Genomic DNA, 18,801 nt, shown 5'->3' on the forward strand with positions numbered 1-18,801 from the left:
CGCCCCTCCCCACGGCCCCGCCCCCGCAGGGACCGCCCCTCCGCATCCGGCCCCGCCCCCCGCTTATGCCGCGCCCCTCCGGACTTCCGTCCGGGGCTCCCCGAGTTCGCTCTCCCCAGCCCGCGGCGCCTCCGGCAGTGTGGGTCTCGGTGCGCCGGGGAAAGCCGTCCGGGCCTGCCGCTACCGCCGCGGCCGGGCCAGGGTTCCGGGCGGACCCCGCGGGCTCAGGTGAGAGGCCGCCGGGGCGCGGGCCGAGGTGGGGCGGTCTCGGGGTCTGCAGGGGCGCGGGGAGGCAGGGCAGGGCCGAGCGGGGCTGTGGCCGAGCCGGCGGCCTGGCCGGCCCTGAAGGTGGTGGGGGTGGGCCCTCCACTGCGGCCCCTGCCCCGCCAGCCCGCGGACCGAGTCTGCGAGGAGCGAAGGCGTCGTCGTTCCGGCTCCGCTGGGAGGGGAGAGCCGCGGGGGCCGGGCCGGGGGCGGGCCACGGTGGTCTGGGGTCTCACACGGCGGCGGCCCGCGCTCACCCTCGCTCAACTTCGCGGGGAAACTCGGGGGGAGGCCCCGAGTCTCATTCGTGGAAAACCAGGTCGTGGTGAGGTGCCAGTGGCTCTTCTGGGGCCCGTCGGTCCTGTGCTCCCTGTCCCTGGCCCAGACGGAGGCTCAGAGGGCAGGACTAACCCAGCCCAACCCACCCCTGTGGCAGGCGGAGCCCCTGCCCTGTGCCCTGCACAACCTCATTCACTAGAAAGTGGAGGCCCTCCGGGGCCAGGAGCCTCTCCCTGCAGGGGTCCCAGCCTCTCGGGGGCACACGTCCCTACCGCCACTCCCATACAGGTCTTACCTGCTGTCACATCCTTCACACCTGTGTTAGAGAAACAACCAACAGGTGTACAGAGAGATGGATTGACTTTAAGCAGCTGTGGGGGCTGGAAAATCCAAAATCTGCGGGAGAGCCAGGGAAGAACTCAGGGTTCAACTTGAGTCTGGGGGCAGAGTTCACTGTGTTCTCTTAAGGCCTTCCCCTGACTGGATGAGGCCTACCCACGTTAGGGAGGGTCATCTGCTTTAGGACAAGTCTACTGTTGCACATGTTAATTTCATGTAAGAAATGCTTTCACAGCAACCTGTGACTGTGTCTGACCAAACATGTGGACACCACGGCTTTGCCAGGGTGACACAAAATGAGCCATCACAACACCCAACCCCAGAAATGCTCCCATAGACAGGCTCTGTCCTTTCATGCACATAAGAGAACACCCTGGCCCCCACGGTCCAGGGGAGGCTCGGGTCCTGGATGGCTGTCAGAACTCAGAACTCAGCTGTAACTCAGGGACCTGACTTGCCTTCCATGTTGGCCATCCTCTCTCCCCTGTCGGGCCTGTGGGTCCTGTGACCTGGGAGCCACTCTGCTCTGTTATGGCTGAGTCTCCTCCCTGGGTGATCCTGGTCCAGCTCTCTGACCCTATAGACTTCTTTACCTGAGGAACGGGAGCGCTGAGTCCTGGCCTGGCAGAGCGCTGTGACGACTCACAGACATCGCCTGTGATGTGCTTGGAAGGGCACCTGTGCCCCCGAGGACCTGCTTCCTCCCCAGTGGGGGCTGAGGCTCCCCGTCCTGCTGGCCTGGCGGTGGGCGGCAGCACTGGTTCCCTTTCCCACCGTGCTGCCCCCACACCGGCTCTGGGTGGCCTTCCTGCAGACCTGTCAGGGTCACTAGTAACCTCCTCCCTGGGCATGGCTCATCCTCCCCACTCATTGCCTGGCCTCAGGGACATGACCCCCCCCCCAGTCCTCCAAGCCCCCCGGCTGCCCCTCCTGCCTCCCCTGGGCTCTGGCCTGGCCTTTCTGTGCCCTCGCTCCCCAGTGGTCCCACTGTTTGAATTGCCTTTGGGCACCTGCCGCATCGCTCTTTTGTTGACTTCTCTATTTCCGTAATAAAAAGATGAAAAAAGTCCCATCCCTGTGCCTGTCACCATACCCTAACATTCACCGCAGCTCTGTTCACGAAGCCCCAAACTGGAAACAACCTAGCTGTCCTCCAGTGGGCGAACGGTTAGGCAGACTCGCACCCACACGTGGACGAGGGATGGGCCGTGGGCACACACAGCTTGCTGGGAAGGAGGCTCAGGGGCATGCTGAGTGGGCAGAGATCGCATACTTTGATTCCATTTGTATACATTTCTAGAGGTGACAAATGATATAAGCGGAGAGATTAGTGGTTGCTTGGGGCCGCTAACAGATTAATGGCGTGGGGGTGGCTATAAAGGGGCAACCCTGGGGGGTCCTGTGGGGTGGAACGTTCTATATCTTGACTGAGTCGGTGTCAGTCCCTCATTATGATTTTGACTGTGGTAACGTCTTGAGAACTGGATAAAGGGTATATGAGACGTCTCTTTCTCTCAGAACTGCGTGTGTATCTCAAAATAAATTCTTAATTTAAAACCATTTTTAAAGAAGGATTCAATCACAGGTTTTTCTGTTTTACAGATGCCCTGAAAGTTGGAGTGATTACTGAGCCTAAGATTCTTCCAGCTCTGAAATTCAGCTGCTGACATGTTGTTTCGAAAACTTACATCTGCTAAAATCTGTTCCAAGTAGGTGCTTCAGCGTTTGGAGTGGCCGCGGCCTGAGGACAGGTCTGAAGCTGGCCTCTGCAGGGAGCCCTGGCACCCTCCCCAGACGTGCAGTGGCTGTGGCATCAGAGGGGAGGCCGCCCAGGCTTCTGCCGCCACCAGCTGCCTCCCTGTCAGCTTTATGGGCAGACCCGCTAAGGTTGTGTGGATCACACAGTTCCTGCCTCAGTAGAAGAGTCCAGAAAAGGGAACCATTTCCTCAGGTAAGCGCATGACTCAGATAGAGGTCGGCATGGTGCTGGAACTTATTTGCAGAGGAGGGCAGTGCTTCTCTGTGGTTAATTCTGGAGCACGAATGTCCAAGAAACGGGCAGGAATTGGTTTTAGCCCAATACAAAGAAGTCGGGTTTGTTTGTTTTTTTCCTTTGAAAACTGGGCACTTTCCAAGACAAAATGAAATAAAAATAAGATTTTTCCCTCAGGAAATAAAAATAGTCTTGGTGTGATTGAAATGCGTGGTGTTAGAGATCAGCTTCCTGAGACCCGGCCCTTCCTGGGGTCAGCGAGGAGGCACCCGCCGCAGGGCACCGCGTCTCTCAAAGCCACCAGTTCCGCCAAGGACCTCGCCCTCCACCACCCAGGAAACGTTGAAGGAAGACCAGAGGGACGAGGAAGGCAGAGCTCAGGCCGCTGCGGGGTGCTCTTCTTGGTGGCCGAGACCGCCTGTGTGACAGGGAAGCCGTGCCCGCAGGAAGCGCCTCAAGACTCCTCTCCTTTAAGGTGCACGGTTGAGACTGTAGAACAGGGAACGTGTCAGCGCTCCTGCAGGACTCCATGCTGGGCAGACCCTCATCCTCTGGGCGATGGGAGTCCTGGGCCGGCAGCACCGACGCGCCCTCACGCGCCCCTCTACTCACAGGCCGAAGCCAGTGCCGGTTTCTCGCCTTGTGGTTTCAAACGCAGAACGAGCCGCCACCGGTCTCTGAGCCAGTTTCTGCACGCGGCCCTTCACGGTGGGTGTCTGGGCCAGGCCACATGTGAGACCGTCTCGCAGCTGTGGGGGACCCTGTGCCATGGCCACCGCAAGGCATGGCCCGCTGTCTGCGGGGGAAGCGAGAAAGGGGCAAGGCTCAGAGCCCTCGGGCCGACTGACACTGTCACGTTACGCCCCGTGACTCTGATAGAACAGCCTGTGAGGAAGGAAAGAGCTTGTGGTGCAGGAAGTAGGTGCATGACCTAGTGGATGACACCTTGAGACATGCAGGGCTGAATCTCAAGTCCAAGGATGAGGGGCCGGTCTGAGGAGGTCCCAGAGAGCGGTGACGGCCGTTTGCAGAGGAGGGAGCCAGGCCAGCACAGCAGCTCTGGAGGTTGGAAGGAAGCAGAATATCTGTGAGCCGTTCGGAGGAAAAGGCAAATCCAAGTAGCCCGTATTTAGTCAAAAGGAAGGAAATCATGCCCAAAAAAGTAAAAAGCAAAGGGAAGAAACCAAGAGGAAGAAGAGGGAGTTAATTAAGAGAAAAGCTTAATTAATTAACTAATTAATTAAATCAGAAAGTATAAAATTCGTAAGATGGGGCGCCCGGCTGGCCCAAGCATGCGACGCTGCATCTCAGGGTCGTGAGTTGGAGCCATGTGTTGGGTATAGAGATTACTTAAAAATAAAGTAAATTGAAAAAAAATAAAGTCAGTGTCTCAATTAAAACAATAAAATCAGAAAGACCAAACACCAGTTCTTGAAAAACAAACAATGAAATAAACTCCTGACGAGATAGAGGGAAACCAGTGAAGTGAGACAACACTCACGCTTAATGAGAAGCGCAGATGTTCTGCGTCCACACTGGCACCACGGTCGTAAATGGGAAAACCTCAAGAAATCGATGCCTTATGCAAACACACCTGAGAAGAAACAGAAAATTGGAGCAGGTGGTGAGCAGCAGGGACGCAGCGGGCTGCAAAGTCCCCGCCATGTGGGCACCGGGCTGGCAGCTTCCTGCCACGCACGGGTGTGTGCTCCCAGCCTGCGTGAGCCCCCGGCCCCAGCTGGGCCTTGAGACAGTGCAGCCCCTGCCTTGTTCCAGCTGTGACCGCCAGGGACCCTCACACAGGGCCACTGGGCCAGGCTGCTTCAAGTGCCTGACCCCTGGTGACCAGGGCAGGATGTTTTTTCTGTTCTGAGCCACTGAGTTTGGGGCCGTCTGTTTGCCAGCAGCAGGTAACCGGTGGTGAGGGCTTAAAGCCATCCAGCAGAGCGAGGGCCATGGGAAGTGTCCATGTGGGAAGTGACCACCGCCCCTGCGGCCTGTCGGGGGGCTCATGGAGGAGTGAACGGTGGCCCCGTCTCCTTTCTGCAGCTAAGATTCCTTTATAGTTTATTTTAACTTTTAAGATACCATTTGTGGTTTTCTTTTCTTTGTGAATATAAAGTGGAGTGTGTTCATGGTAGAATATTTAGCAAGTACAAAAAAGTTAAAATAGAAAATACAGTAAAACCTTGGATTGTAACTTGTTCTGCGAGTGTTCCACAAGATGAGCAAACATTTCTAATAAATTTTAACTTGATAAACGAGCCATGTCTTGCAATACAGGTAGTACAGAATGCCGAACGTCACGTGATCACAACTGAGCCAATGGTTCTTCTCTCTCTCTCTCTCTCTCTCTCTCTCTCTCTCTCTCTCTGTGGGATTGTGGGTGATCGTCTTCCATGCTTGGATGTTTGGTCTCAGGCTGTGGTGTTTGGCAGATATCCGTGATTTTTCAGAATGTTACAAGGTGCCCTCAGCTGGCACTGGTGTATTTTTGTCACTTCAAAGCACCAATGGACAGCCCTTTGCTTTTCCAGACAAGAGTAAGCTTAGGAATGCTTTGCTTCATTCTAGGTCAGGCTGCCTGCAGATAGAGACCCTTTCCTCTGCTGCCTTATTGCCGGTTCCATTAAATACAGTCTATGACAAGAGTTTGTTAATACTGTGCTGTAATCAGCATCTGTGTGAACGTTTGCAATGGCCCCCATGCAGAGAAAGGTTGAAAAGAAAGGCAGGAAGAAGGAGATGATCACGGTGGAAGTCAAGAAGGAAATCGTCGAGAAGTACGAACGAGGGATGCGAGTGGCCGAAATTGCAAGATTTTATAAGAAGTCTACGTCAACCATTTGCACAATATTAAAGAAGAAAGAAGAAATAAGGGGGCTAGATGCAGCGAAAGGAGTCACGAGAATATCAAAGCAACGGCCACGTGTTCTGGAAGATGTAGAGAAGTTGCTTCTGGTTTGGATAAATGAGAAACGGCTGGCAGGTGACACCGTGACCGAGAACTTTATCTGCGAGAAGGCAAAGGCCTTGTACACTGACCTCGTAAGTAAACTGCCAGGTACGTCAACAGAAAACGAAGAAGGCTTCAAAGCAAGCAGGGGATGGTTTGATAACTTTAAGAGGAGAAGTGGCATCCGGAGTGTTGTGAGGCACAGAGAGGCTGCGAGTTCGGACGCTAAGGCAGCCGAGGTGTTTGCTACCGAGTTCCAGAAGCTCATGGCTTCCGAGTGTTACCTGCCGGAGCAAGTTTTTAACTGCGATGAGACGGGGCTTTTTTGGAAAGAGATGCCAAAGAGGACGCACGTTACGGAAGAAGAGAGTGCAGTGCCTGGTCACAGGCCCGTGAAAGACCGTCTCACCCTCTTGTTTTGCGCTAACGCGAGTGGGGATTTCAAAGTCAAGCCCCTGCTCGTGTATCATTCCGAGAACCCACGAGCCTTCAGGAAATGCAGGGTGCAGAAGAGCCAGTTAAACGTCATGTGGAGGTCCAACAGCAAGGCTTGGGTCACTCGTATCTTGTTTGTCGAGTGGGTCAACGAGGCCTTCGGTCCTGCAGTGAAGAAATACCTTTTAGAGAAGAATCTGCCGCTCAGAGCCTTGCTGGTGATGGATGATGCCCCTGCTCATCCTCCAGGCTTTGAGGACGACCTGCTGGAGGAATTCGAGTTCATTAAGGTCAAGTTCCTTCCTCCCAACACGACTCCAGTCCTCCAGCCCATGGATCAGCAGGTCATTTCAAACTTTAAACAGCTTTACACCAAAGCACTATTTCAGCAATGCTTTGAGGTGACCAAAGGAACAAACCTTACCCTCCGAGAGTTTTGGAAAAATCATTTCCACATCGTGAACTGCCTCCAGATCATTGATAAAGCCTGGGATGGGGTCACCAAGAGAACCCTCAATTCTGCTTGGAGAAAACTGTGGCCCGATTGTGTTCTTGGACCTGACTTAGAGGGGCTTGCTCATGAACAGCAGCCGCCAGTTGTCGGTGAAACGGTGTCCTTGGGGAAGACCAGGGGACTGGAGGTGAGTGAGGACGACAGTCAGGAGCTGGTGGAGGAGCATGGCCAGGAGCCGACCACCGACGAACTGATGGGTCTGCATCGCGAGCAGCAGCAAGAGGTTATGGGGGAGATCTCGTCTGCAGGGGAGAAAAAGGCCGAGGAATCCCTCACTTCAAGTGAGATTAGGAAGATGTGTGAAATGTGGGAAACAGTGCAGAAGTTTGTAGAAAAGCACCACCCGAATAAGGCTGTAGCAGTGCGAGCGATGAATCTGTTTAATGACAATGCGATGTCCCATTTCCGTGAAATCCTCAAACGGAGGCAAAAGCAAGTGTCATTGGATAGGTTCCCTGTTAAAGTTGCACGAAAACAAAGAGATTCCACGGAGCCAATAGACAGCAGTGATTCCGTTAGTGATGGTGAAAGTCGTCCTACCCAATAACCCTCCTCTCTCTTGTCTCCCTCACACCAGCCACGAAGGTTTTCAAAGGTCAGTGCAGGTTAATTTGTTGATTTTCCTTTATATTTTGTATTTTCTTTATTGTTTTGTATTATATTTCATACAAACACTTTTGAGTGGTGGAATGAATCATTATCTCTTATGGGGAAATTCACTTTGATATACAAGTGCTTTGGATCACAAGCATGTTTCCGGAACAAATTATGCTCGCAAACCAAGGCGTTCCTGTACAGAGAACTGGCAGGCGCACCCCCCCGCCCCCCCCGCCAGGGCCCACATGTCCTTCGTGTCCGTGCCGTGTCCCGGGCTGACACCGCCGGCTGTCCTGCGGCACACGCCGTAACATTGCTGCTCTCGGTTAGGTTCAACGCTAGGGCACATTGTGAGGACTTTGTTTCCCGTGACATTAGATGTTTTTGTAACATGCCTTTTTTAAGTAGCCATTCATCATTCATAGGACTTCTACCCTGTTGTTGGATATTAGGAGGCCCTCACGAGAGCAGGTGTGGAGCTGGAAAGCCCAGCTGAACTCTGGGGCCAGTGATTTCTGCCCCCTGCCCCCGGGCCATGCCGCAGCCTGCGCCCCATGGGAAAGGGTCCCCGAAGAGCCTCCTCTCGTGAGGGCCCCCAGCCAGGACTCTGGAGGAGCCGGTTCCTCCCTGAGCTGCAAATGCAGGCCTAGACCCCGCTCCGTCTTGACAATGTGCACATGGTCGTGAGTGTGCGGAAGGGCGCCGCTCCAGCCCAGAATCAGCACCCGCCACGGCGGCGGCCAGAGAGGCACACAACAGCAGTTCTACCTGTACCCCTCGCGGTATCTCTGAAAAGTTACCTTCTTGTATTTCAAGTTGGCAGTCTTAATTTTTAAAGAAAGGAACGGCCTGAAGTTAAACCAGTAAGTTAAACGTCGCTCCCACGGATACGGACAAAATAAAAGAGACACCAACAAACGTTGGCAAGGATGTGCGGAAATTGGGCCCCTCGTGCGCTGTGGTGGGAAGCAGTCCGGCCGCCTCTCAGCCAGCGAACCAGCTCCGCTCAGCCCGGCAACTGTACTCTCAGAGAAATGACGGCACACCTCCACGTACAGCATCCGTGCACAAACGTCCACGGCAGCCACAAGGTGGAAACAACCCAGATGCCCGTCCACAGAGGAGTGTGGTCCGGCTGTACCGTGGAATATTATTCAGCCGTGAAAAGGAGTAAGTACCAGCAGTGCTACAACGTGAATGAGCCTTGAGAGCAGCGTGCTGGGTTGCAGGACCCAGAGGCCAAAGGCCGCGTATCATATGACCCCTTTTCCTTGAGTGTCTAAAACAGGCAAATCCCAGGAGACGGAAAGTGGATTTGTGGTTGCCACCGAGAGGGCCGATGGGGAGCGACTGCTAATGGGTGGTCTTTCTGGGGTGATGGAAACGTACTGCCATTAGGTAGCAGCGATGTTTTCTCCTACCTAAATATACCAAAACACCGAGTTGTGCACTTTAAAGGGGTAGATTTCATAGTATGTGTATCATATAAATAAAACTTTTTAAAAATCACTGAGCTGTGTGCCCGGACATTTGATTCAGTTGAAAACGAATTGAAATGGCTTTCAAATTAGCATTCTCCTTTAACAAAACAGACCTGAGTGGCCCCTGTTTTCAGGGTCCAGGCTGGACGCCCAAACATGTCTGGGGTGGCGACCCCAGCTCCACTGGCATTTGGAATTTGGGGACGGCAGGCTGAATCCCGATGCTGTTGTGCAGAGTGGTGCCTTTGGGCCCGGTGCCCATCTCTGCGGAGGCGGCCAGGCACCTCCAGGTCCCCTGTTGTCTGGCCGGCTGCTTACCCAACAAAGACCCAGCAGAAATGTGTGAATCACACACGTGCTTTTAAATTTTCTGGTCCAGGGAGCCTGGCTGGCTCAGTTGGTAGAGCATGAGTTTCTTGATCTCAGGGTTGTGAGTTCAAGCTCCACGTTGGGCATAGAGCTTCTGTTAAAAAACATAAAAAAAAGTGGGGGATGGAGTTAATTTTTCTGAATGTTTATTTTTGAGAGAGAGAGTGCAGGTGCAGGAGAGGCAGAGAAAGGGGGTGGGACAGAGGCTCTGAAGTGGGCTCTGCACTGACGTGGGACTTGAACCCATGAACTGTGAGGTCATGACCTGAGCTGAAGGCAGGCGCTTAGCCGACTGAGCCACCCAGGTGCCCCAGGAGAGGAAATTAATTTTCATTTCCTAAGTCCAGTGTTCCCTGAGTATCACCGTTCCCACCTGTAATCGATATAAAAGATCAGTACAGAGACATTTGATGCCTTACGCCAGGTACATTTTGCACTGAAAAGTAGGGCGCACTGAAAAGTGTGTCGACCTGCTGGATGGTGGGGGGTGGGGGTGGGGGGCGGGGCAGGGCTGGGAGGAGACAGGGACTCCAGGCCTCAGGGGCCTCCCCCATGAGGCCTACGGCTTCGGGGGCTCCAGGGCTGGTGCCAGCTGATGACCCTCTGACGGCCCCTCGGCATTCCTGCCGCATGTCTTATGGGTAATACGGGCGGGGGCTGCCACCCATAGGGCCTGGGAAGGCTGGGTGCCGTGTGGGGGGCTGGGCACCGTGTAGGGGGCGCCAGGAGGAGTCCAGGGCTCTGGCACCCCCGGCAGTGAGGCTGCCTCGGGCAGTGGAGCCTGGGAGCTGGCAGCTCCGTTGTCACCCCCTCCTCGGCCTCGGCCACCCCTGTGATAAAGGGCACAGGACTCACCTGGAGAGGGGGCCACACAGGGGTGCCGCCTGTTTGCAGAAAGCATTATAGGAAAGCGGTGAAGGGACCATGACTTGGCGTTCACACGAGAGTGCTTTGGTGACATCTAAAGTCACTTCAGTGACCACAGTGTGGAGAGAATCGTGCTCTGTGGCCGCAGGAAGCCCCCTGGCCTTGTTCTCCTGGGACGGAGGGACAGACAGGCAGAAGGCTCAAGCCAGTAGCCAGCCGCCTTGGACTCTCAGCCAGCCACGTAGGTCCTTCCGGATTCTTTTAACTTCTGACCTTTTCCTTTACTTCCCACCTTTCTGGGAGGCTTGGAGGGCAGCTTTAGGTCAGGACACACCGTGAAGTGTCTGCTCCATGCTGTCCTGTCCTGGCCAGGAGCCTGGCCCTCTGGGCTTCCGGCCAGGTCTCAGGCTTTGCTGCCGTGCTCCTCCCACGCATGTGGCCTCTATGCAGAGAGACCACCGGCCGGAAGAATGTGCCTCCCGGCCCGTCTCAGAGCAAGCCAGGGCCCCGCGCTGCTCTCCCTCCTGTAGAGGTGACGAGACAGCCAGGTCACAGCCGGGGCTGTGCGTGTGTCAGCCGCACTCGCTCTGTGGTTCCCATGCCCTCACTTGCCCCGGGCTGCCCACTTCACCGTGCGGCTGGGCCGGGACCCCAGCCTGAACCGTGCAGGATGCCAGCGGGCTCCGCCTGGAGGAGACAACGCTGCTGGGAGGGTGGCTGGGGCGTGGCCGAGGGGCAGGGTTTCGGGAGGCCTTGGGGCCTGCTCGGTCAGTGCGCCCTGGAGCATCGGGAACCTGCAGCAAACACTGGACATGGCTTGTGTCGACCCCGATAATTAGACGGCCAGTTGTTCTGCCAGCAAAACGGGCTCACGCGGGAAAGGCAGAGGCTTTGCGATCCGGGACGAGCAAGTCTGGAGAACAAAGGAGAGGAAGGTTACTTTACAGAGAAAAAGGAGACGGTTGTGAGGCACTGCTTGGAAGGGAAACCGCTTGGAGGAAGGGAGGGCTCAGGGTGCCGGCAGCTTCTCCTTGGCCGAGTCCTTCCTGCCGAGGGGTGAACGAAGCCCCAGCTAAAGTAGTGTGCACGCACGCACAGGTGCCTCTCTCGCTGCTGGGTGTGCGGCTGGCGCAGAACGCTAGGGCTGAGGGCTCCCCCTGCTGGCCGTCTGGCTCCACGTAAAAGGGTGGTTCCTTCATTCGGCTTCACGTCTGCGGGGCCTGGCGGGCCTGTGCGGCTGTCAGGTAGGCTCTCCTGGGCCAGCTGTCCAGAGGAGGCCACCTGGCCCGCGCCCTCCTGCTGCCGGGCTTGCCGCTGGGCCAGGGGCTTCCCGCTCAGGTGTGGAGCAGGGGCCAGGGAGCGGGGCCTCTGGAGTGAGTGGGTTCTTTGAGGCAGATGTTTTGTTGCGCTGCAGGGTAGCCAGCAAGAACCTGGCTCAGGTTAGCCGCCTTTCAGAAAAATACATGGTGCTTAAATGAGTTGCACATTTTGACCGTTCATTTTAAACAGAAGTTCTCAAACTGCCAGGAGCCGCTCACCCCAGTGGGCTCCTGGAAGGCCGTCCGTGGGAAGGCCTGCTGGCTGTGGTGTGGGTTGCAAACCCAGAACCACATTTCCAGCTAAAGATGATTTGGACTCCAGATTTTTTCATTTTCCCTTTAAAATGAGGTCAATTAGAAAAGTCTGTCGTGGGGTGAACTTGAACTTGCTCTCTGCCAGCTGTTTTCATTCTCAGAAGCACATGGGTTCCAGTGTGTTGCTGTACTTCGTCCAGGGCTCGGGAACAGAACAAAGGTTGTGTAGTGAGAGCCGAGCGGAGTTTCTGTGGCCTCGGTCCTTTCTCCAGGAGGAGGGGGTGGGTCCGTCTACCTGTCCTGGGACTGGCCTGTGAACGGAGCCCACTGCCAGCCTCTGGGTGGCCAGACGCTGGGTGCTATGCTACTTAGAGAAAAGGGGAAGAGAGCCTGTGCAAATCTTGGGAGTCGTAGGGGTTTCTCCACTAGAAAAAGGCCCCTCCCTCAAAAGGGCCCTTTGGTCATCTGCCTCCTTCCTGGGCTGACCGGCGAAGCGGGTGGCTGCGGTGCAAAGGAGGTCGTCGGGGTCATGGCAGTTTGTGCTGTATGCGGCGTGGAAAGAGCCTGACCACAAGGCATGGATGGACCACACTTGGTCTGCAGGGCAGGCTTCCTCCTCTGGTGACCTGACTTGAAGGGGTCAGAGGAACCTTTGCCCTGCACCGATGCTAGTCTTTATTATAATTCTGATTGGACTGGGGCTCCACCTTTTTTTAAATTTATTTGAGAGGTGGAGGGGGGGATGAGTTGGGGAGGGGCGGAGAGGGAGAGAGAGAGAATCCCGAGCAGGCTCCACGCGTTGAGCGCAGAGCCCAGTGTGGGGCTGGATCCCACGTCCCTGGGGTCATGACCTGAGCTGAAATCAAGAGTGGGATGCTCAACTGACTCAGACCCCCAGGAGCCCCAGCTCTACCTTTTTAAAGAGGAGCCCCTCAGACCATACAAGGGTGGGGATAGCCAAAGAGAGGGGGTGGCCTGGGGGCCTGGCTGTGCCTGAAGGAGGGCTTCAGACAGGACGCGTGGCAAGCCCTCGGCCTCCCTCTGAGACCCTTCTAGCAGCTGTCAGAGTGGCCTGCAGTTCAGAGGGCAGCACAGGGCACCTGCCTGCAGTCGACCCAGAGACAGAGGCCAGGGGGAGGAGCCACCATTTGGGGTTTATTTAAACCACCCACATGGCTCTCGGTCATGCAGGTGGTGGGTGCTTGGCCCTGTGTTTTTGGATGGTGGACAAAAGGGTGCTGAGCCAGAACTCTGTACCCTGGGGGGAACTCCCGCCCCCCACATCATGCTCTTTGCTCCTCCCCACCCCCATCGTTGTGTCCAGGAAATGCAGGCACAGGATGTGGCCCCAGGGGCTCACACTGCCCTTGGGGGTTTGCTGCTTGCTTGGGTGGGGCGTGGTGTGGAAGGACCCTGCCTAAGAGGCCCTTCTGCACATGTGCTACACATGCCATGAAGTGTCAAGGGCTCTAGAAACGTTAAACAATGGTGTTGACACCATGGAGAAGCCAGGCCAGGGCCTTGGCCTTGCTGAGGCCTGGAGGCTGCTCCAAGTCAGCCCAGGGAGGAACCAGGGTTGAAGGACTGAACAGAGGAAGAAATGGGCGGGGCTCCTGGTGCCTCCTCAGGGAGGGGCCCACAGGACCTGGACGGTCTCCAGCTTCCCCTCATGGGGGCCCGTCTGCTGGGCCCAAGAGTTCTCCTCCCTCTTGAGGCCACAGGGGCCTGAGAGGTCTCCTTGGCACAGCCCACGAGGGCACTTGTGGCACCGGACTGCCCCCTCAGCACCCAGCTTTGTGGGGACTCCCAGGAAAGGGACAGCAGTAAACAGACAGGTGGATCGGCGGGAGACTGTGACCCGGCAGGTGTCACGGGGGAAAGACCGTGAGGGACGAAGGTGGCACATTGGCTACATGTGAGACGAGCAGACAAACGAGGAGAGCCCCCAGCTCCTGCTGCTCCTTCCAGCGGAGAGCCTGGCCATGGGCCTGGAGGAGCACCTGTGCGTGTGCCCCATGGGGCCTGGCCAGTGTGCAGGGGTGCAGGTGCAGGGGTGGCCGAGACCCCCAAAGAGGGTGTGCTGTGGGAACGAGTCTCTGTCCCCCTGACTTGCTTGCTGTGGTGCAGGAGGAAGGAGGCCTCCAGGCAGCAGGTCTGGCGGGGCGGGGTGGGTCTGGGGGCGGGGTCAGGGGCAAGGCCAGGTGTGGGAAGGGGGGGTTGGGGTGCAGGGCTGGGGGAGGGCCGAGGGCCAGGGTCAGGCAGGTGTGTGAGGTGGGTCAGGGTGGTCTGGGGTGTGGGCGGGGTCTGGCATGGTGTGGGCCACGGTCAAGGTGGGGCAGGGGCAGGGGTAGGCCGCCGTCTGGGAGATGCTTTGGTCTTGCAGGCCGGAGCGGAGCCCTCGGGATCTTCTGGTTTGGCACATTTGGCGTTTATTGTGGACTTGAGCTACCTTAACGTGATTTCGGAACAAGATCCAGGAGGAAACCCACAACAGAGAGAAATTATGATTGTGCTATGTTAAAGTGAGAGCTGTCCCTAAAGCGTCTTCCTGCTCAGAGTCCTTCTGTTTCTTGAGTTAGGTAGGAGACAGGATGGTTTATTGTGAGGAGAAGGAGGGGCCCTGGGGCGTGGGAGCCTGTGCCTGGAGCGTGCTGTACCCAGCGTGTGCAATGCGCGTGGCAGGGGTGGCGAGTCGGGGGCGCAGTAACTCGGCACAACCCCGACCTGCAGGAAGGCGCCTGTCCCTCCTTGTCACCGCACGAGGGCCCATCCTGCACCCAGCACCAGGAGGGGAGGAGGGCTGCCGCACGCGGCGGGAGCGCTGACCCTGACCACGTGTCTCGGCAGGGAGGCTGGCACCCGGAGCGCCGGGGCAACGGCCAGGAGGTGAACAGCACACGACTGTAGCTTTTAATAGCTTTCCTTTGCATTAATTTTTCAAAATTTGCAAGCTTATTTCATTTTCCAAATACTCTGCTAATACGCATAATTGCTTTATAAATAGTAAAAAGCCAGTTAAAAACAAATAAAAGTGAACAGTGGTGCAGGGAAAGAGCTGGAAGAAAACCCAGGTTTAGTCCCAGATGACCCCCTTTTTCTCACACGCAAATGAACGGCAATCCCCCTGGCTCTGGTGGAGGGTCAGACCGGATGTGGTCCCTTAGTGTCCGAGGGTGCTCTGACCGGTTCGGAACCAAACGTGGGGAAGCATCAGGGGTGTCTAGCCCCCCTGTTACGGTTGAGTTGTGTCCCCCTAAAAATTCATATGCTGAAGTGCTAAACCCCAGCACCTCAGGACGTGATCGTGTTTGGAGACAGCATCTTGACAGAGCTGATTAAGATGAAATGAAGTCATTAGGGTGGGCCCTCATCCACTCTGAGTGGTGTCCTTGTGGGAAGAGATCAGGACACAGACATGCACAGAAGGAAGACACCGGGGGAAGACGACCGCGTTCACACCCAGGAGAGAGGCCTCGACACCTTGATATCTGGTTTCCCTTTTCCAGAACTGAGAGAGATTAGATTTCTGTGGTTTAAGCCATACATTTGTGGCGCTTTGCTTTGGCCACCCTAGGAAAGGCATCCCCCCACCCCTGGAGGCCAGTCTGTGGGCCAGTCTGTGGGGTGGGGTTGTAAGCTCGCCGTGAGGACCACCCCCTCCTGTAGTCCCGTCTCTCCCTTTCTTTCCTGGTGAGAAGCCCAGGCCGGGCATCCATTCATCTGAGCTGTGGTAGGAGATGTGCACACCTCTGGGGCGGGTGTTCCAAGAAGAGAACCGTGCAGGCCGACATCATTTATGGACTTGGGTGCGACAACACTTAGGAGAGTAGTGAGACATACGGCAGCACTGTGAACAGAGCAGGAGCTGGGTTTATAGCAGAGACGCCTGCCTGCAGGCCAAGAGCCACAGAGACTGGGTGGTGGCTGCCTACCCCAGCCTCTTTTGAGGCCCATTAAAATGATGGTAAAGGCATTTTAAAAGGACAGTTTTGCCTTTTTACTAAAGGCAAAAGTGCTTAACGGAAAAGACAAGGGGAGGAGATGGAAAGCAGGGTGACTAACAGCCTGAGAAAGCTGGAGCCTGAGGCAGAGGGGTGGCCCCGTCCTGGCCCGAGCCCAGGGAGGCTCCAGACTGGAACCAGGGTCTTGGGGGTGTTTTCAAGCGGAGGGGTCAGACCCTGACCTCGGGGACCTGGGCTGTGGCAGCTGAGTGCCCATCTGCAGGTGAGGAGGGAGCATTCCCTCCTGACAGACCGGCTAAGGCGAGAGACCTCTGGGCACTGGTCTCCCAGGCCCCCAATGTACCCGCACCGAGGACTGGCTTCTGCTCAGCCCCCGGGCAGCTGTTCAGTGCCTCACTCTTGAATATGAGCAGTGGTCTCCAGACGCTTGAGAAAAGCTTCTGAGAGGAAAGACAGTCACTGTGTAAGCAGGAAAAAGGGCGTCGATACAGAAGAATGTGTATGAAAACAAAGACTGAGTCATGAGGTCCTCTGGGGTAAGAGGAGAAAGAGTTCTTGATTAATGAAATTTTGATAGCGGAAATGAATAATGCAACGAGCATTTTAAAAAATAAAGTTCAGGAAACCTTCCCCAAAGGCACAGAAGAGGAGAGATAAGAAAAATAGAGGTTCTTCCAGGAAGCTCAGTATCTAAGAGCACTTCCGGGACAGGACGGAGGACAGGGAGGCCAGGACATTGTCAAGGAAAAATAAAAGACATGTCCCAGAACTGAGGGACATAAGCGTACCCGATGGACTCCACCCCATCCATCCTGCTGAGACCCTGGATGCTTGAAGGGAGGGTGCCTCGGGAGGAGGAGACAAGCGTCCTGCATGCAGTGGGGAGTCAGGTGGCTGCAGACCTCTTGGCACCGGCACTGGGAGTTAGAAGGCAGTGGAGGGCCATCGCCATCACCTGCCGCCCACACACAGCCAGACTTCCAGCCAGGAGCAAGGGCCCAGGGAAAACTCTTGCCGACAACCAAAGCCTTGTTAAATGTGCTTCTTTGTGATTGTTCTCAGGAAGATGCTGGAGAATGTGCTCCTCAAAACCAGAGGAAAGCTGGGGAAGGTGAGGACTTGGAAGTCCAGAAACGCAGGAGGCACCGGGAGAGGAAGAGAATGGGAATCTCAGGGTGGAAGCTATGGCACAGGGCTGGAGAGTGGCTGTCCAGACTGAGACAGAGGACAGAGGCTTGAGAAGGGATGTCTTCAAGAACAAGTGACAGACTCCCAGGATTGTTTAAACATGTGGAGAGAGGTGTTGGAATTCTGTCAGAGTCCCATTAATGATGGCAATGTAGAGCATCCAGCAGTGCAATTTGTTCTTTGATCTATTCCCTTTCCCCATTCTTTACGTAGGATGATTTCTAGTGATCTGTCTTCAAATCCCCCGATTCATCTGCCATCTCCAATCCACTGTCAGGCCCAATCAGTGGATTTTTCATTTCAGCTATTATACTTTTTATTGGAGAATTGCCATTTAGTTCCTTTATATAGTTTCAAGTAATTTCCATTTTTCCCTTGTCTGTTTACTCATTATGACCATGTTTTCCTTTAACTTTTTGGACATGTTTTCCATTCATTCTTTGCATACACTTACAACAGTTGTGTTAGTTTTTGATAAATCCAACATCTGAGCCACGTGGAGTTGGTTTCTATTTTTTGAGTTTGTTTTGTTATTGTTGTTTTTTGTAATGTTTTCTCCTTGATTATGAGCCATATTTTCCTGTTTCTGGGTAGATCTTGTGATTCTCATATCATGTACTGAACATTGTGAATGGTGCATCGCAGCAACTCTGGATTCTGTTATCTTCCTCGGAAGAACGTTGACCTTTGTTCTAGTAGGCAGTGAATTTCTAGCTGATTACCTTGAACAGGCGAGCATGGCTTGGCATTTCGTGAGGATGGGTCTTTGTGTTGGTGGGACTCAACCTGCAAAGTGCTCCATTGTGGATTTTACCGGGGCTTGGTTTTGGATTTTGGCAGGGCAGGTCAGGAGTGGGGCTCACTCTAGGCATAGCACCAAGGCCTGGCCTTTCTGGAGTCTTGGCTAGATGCTGCAGTGTTGTCTGGGCTGGAGTCTAATGTGTCTAGCACTGCTTGACTGCTAGTGTCTCTGTTTCAGTCTCAGCCCCAAGGCAACTGTTTCTGGGAGCCGTGGGGATCCTGCATTGCTCGTACACATTCCCGGCTGCTTCAACCGCCCCTCTTGCCGGTGCGCTGCCCCGCAGATGGCCTGCCACCTCCTCCACTTGGTGGAATGCTGTGCTCCCTGGGTTCCAGATCAGTGGTCTTGGCTGGGGGATTGCCCTCGGTGGGAGGCGGTCATCCTGGGGCCCTCCTCGGGCATTGTCCTGCTGTCAGGAAGCACGGTTGTGTGTGGCCTGTTGTCCAGAATCAGCTGCCTCGACTGTGTTGTCCAGTTGATGTTTGCAGTGGGAGGGCTGCGTCAGTGCCAGCCCTCCCACGTGACCAGAGCAGAAGTCTGGAGCAAACTCTGCAAGAAAGGAGAAATAACCGTAGTCCACGTGTGGCTCAGCTGGGGATAGTATTTACATAGTTGTACTCGTGTCTTCTATAAATAGTGAGCCAAAGGAAGACTCTCAGAACCGTTTCAGGAGGTTGTGGGGTATGCAGGCGGTGCTGGGGGACGATAGTGAATTCTTCCCTTGAGGTTGGTCCATCACAGGTAAGACTGAAACTGAAGGAATAACCACATCAACGTATTCTTTAGAAAGATAAATGAAAGTATCCAAGGGCATAGCTAGCAGAGCTCCTCTGGGTAGGAAGTTTGGAGTAGGGAGCACAGTGGGTCTCCTCTCCCGTGCCCGTGTGAGGATTTGGGGTTTACGCGGTAGGCCATGCAGGCGTTACTGTGGTGCAAAGGAACAACCGTGAATGGAGACGAAGTCTTTATAAGGCCTCCTGGGCACAGAGGAGAGGAGGGAGAACAGGCTAATCTCCAGAAACGTGGAGAAGTGCGTCGTGGACGTAACGGCTTGTTGCCGGGCGGCGTCAGTTAGCGGTGCGTGTGCCTGTGTGGGCTGGCTCCCGGGTCCTCGTGGCGAGCCCAACTCTGAGGCCAGCTGGCGGGTGGAGCCGAGGGCGCCTGGGCCCCCGCACCTTGAC

At 55.4% G+C, this 18,801-nt stretch overlaps 2 protein-coding genes across 6 annotated transcripts in view; both read left to right on the forward strand.

The window, feature by feature from the left end:
- The first annotated feature begins 79 nt into the window (after positions 1-79).
- The window catches only part of EXD3 (exonuclease 3'-5' domain containing 3), a 78,690-nt gene continuing 59,968 nt past the window's right edge, over positions 80-18,801 (forward strand). Inside the window, exons 1-2 of one of the 5 annotated variants that reach the window (XM_023243120.2) lie at positions 80-228; positions 2,485-2,833. Coding sequence is in view for 3 of the 5 variants with exons in the window: in XM_045043853.1 (XP_044899788.1) it covers positions 16,707-16,741 (35 nt within the window). In the remaining 2 variants the exon portion in view is untranslated. Of the gene's footprint in view, positions 229-2,484; positions 2,834-14,016; positions 16,742-18,801 lie in introns of those variants that run through there. The other 4 variants (XM_023243121.2, XM_045043853.1, XM_045043855.1 and 1 more) reach the window with 4 other exon arrangements.
- On the forward strand, positions 5,621-14,575 carry LOC101085079 (tigger transposable element-derived protein 1-like). The gene is made up of 3 exons (XM_011288778.3): positions 5,621-7,061; positions 13,637-13,713; positions 14,516-14,575. Exons 1-3 carry the CDS (start codon positions 5,621-5,623, stop codon positions 14,573-14,575), a joined length of 1,578 nt encoding a protein of 525 aa, XP_011287080.2.

Source organism: Felis catus, chromosome D4 (assembly GCF_018350175.1).
Source record: "Felis catus isolate Fca126 chromosome D4, F.catus_Fca126_mat1.0, whole genome shotgun sequence".
Classification (NCBI taxonomy): Eukaryota; Metazoa; Chordata; class Mammalia; order Carnivora; family Felidae; genus Felis; species Felis catus.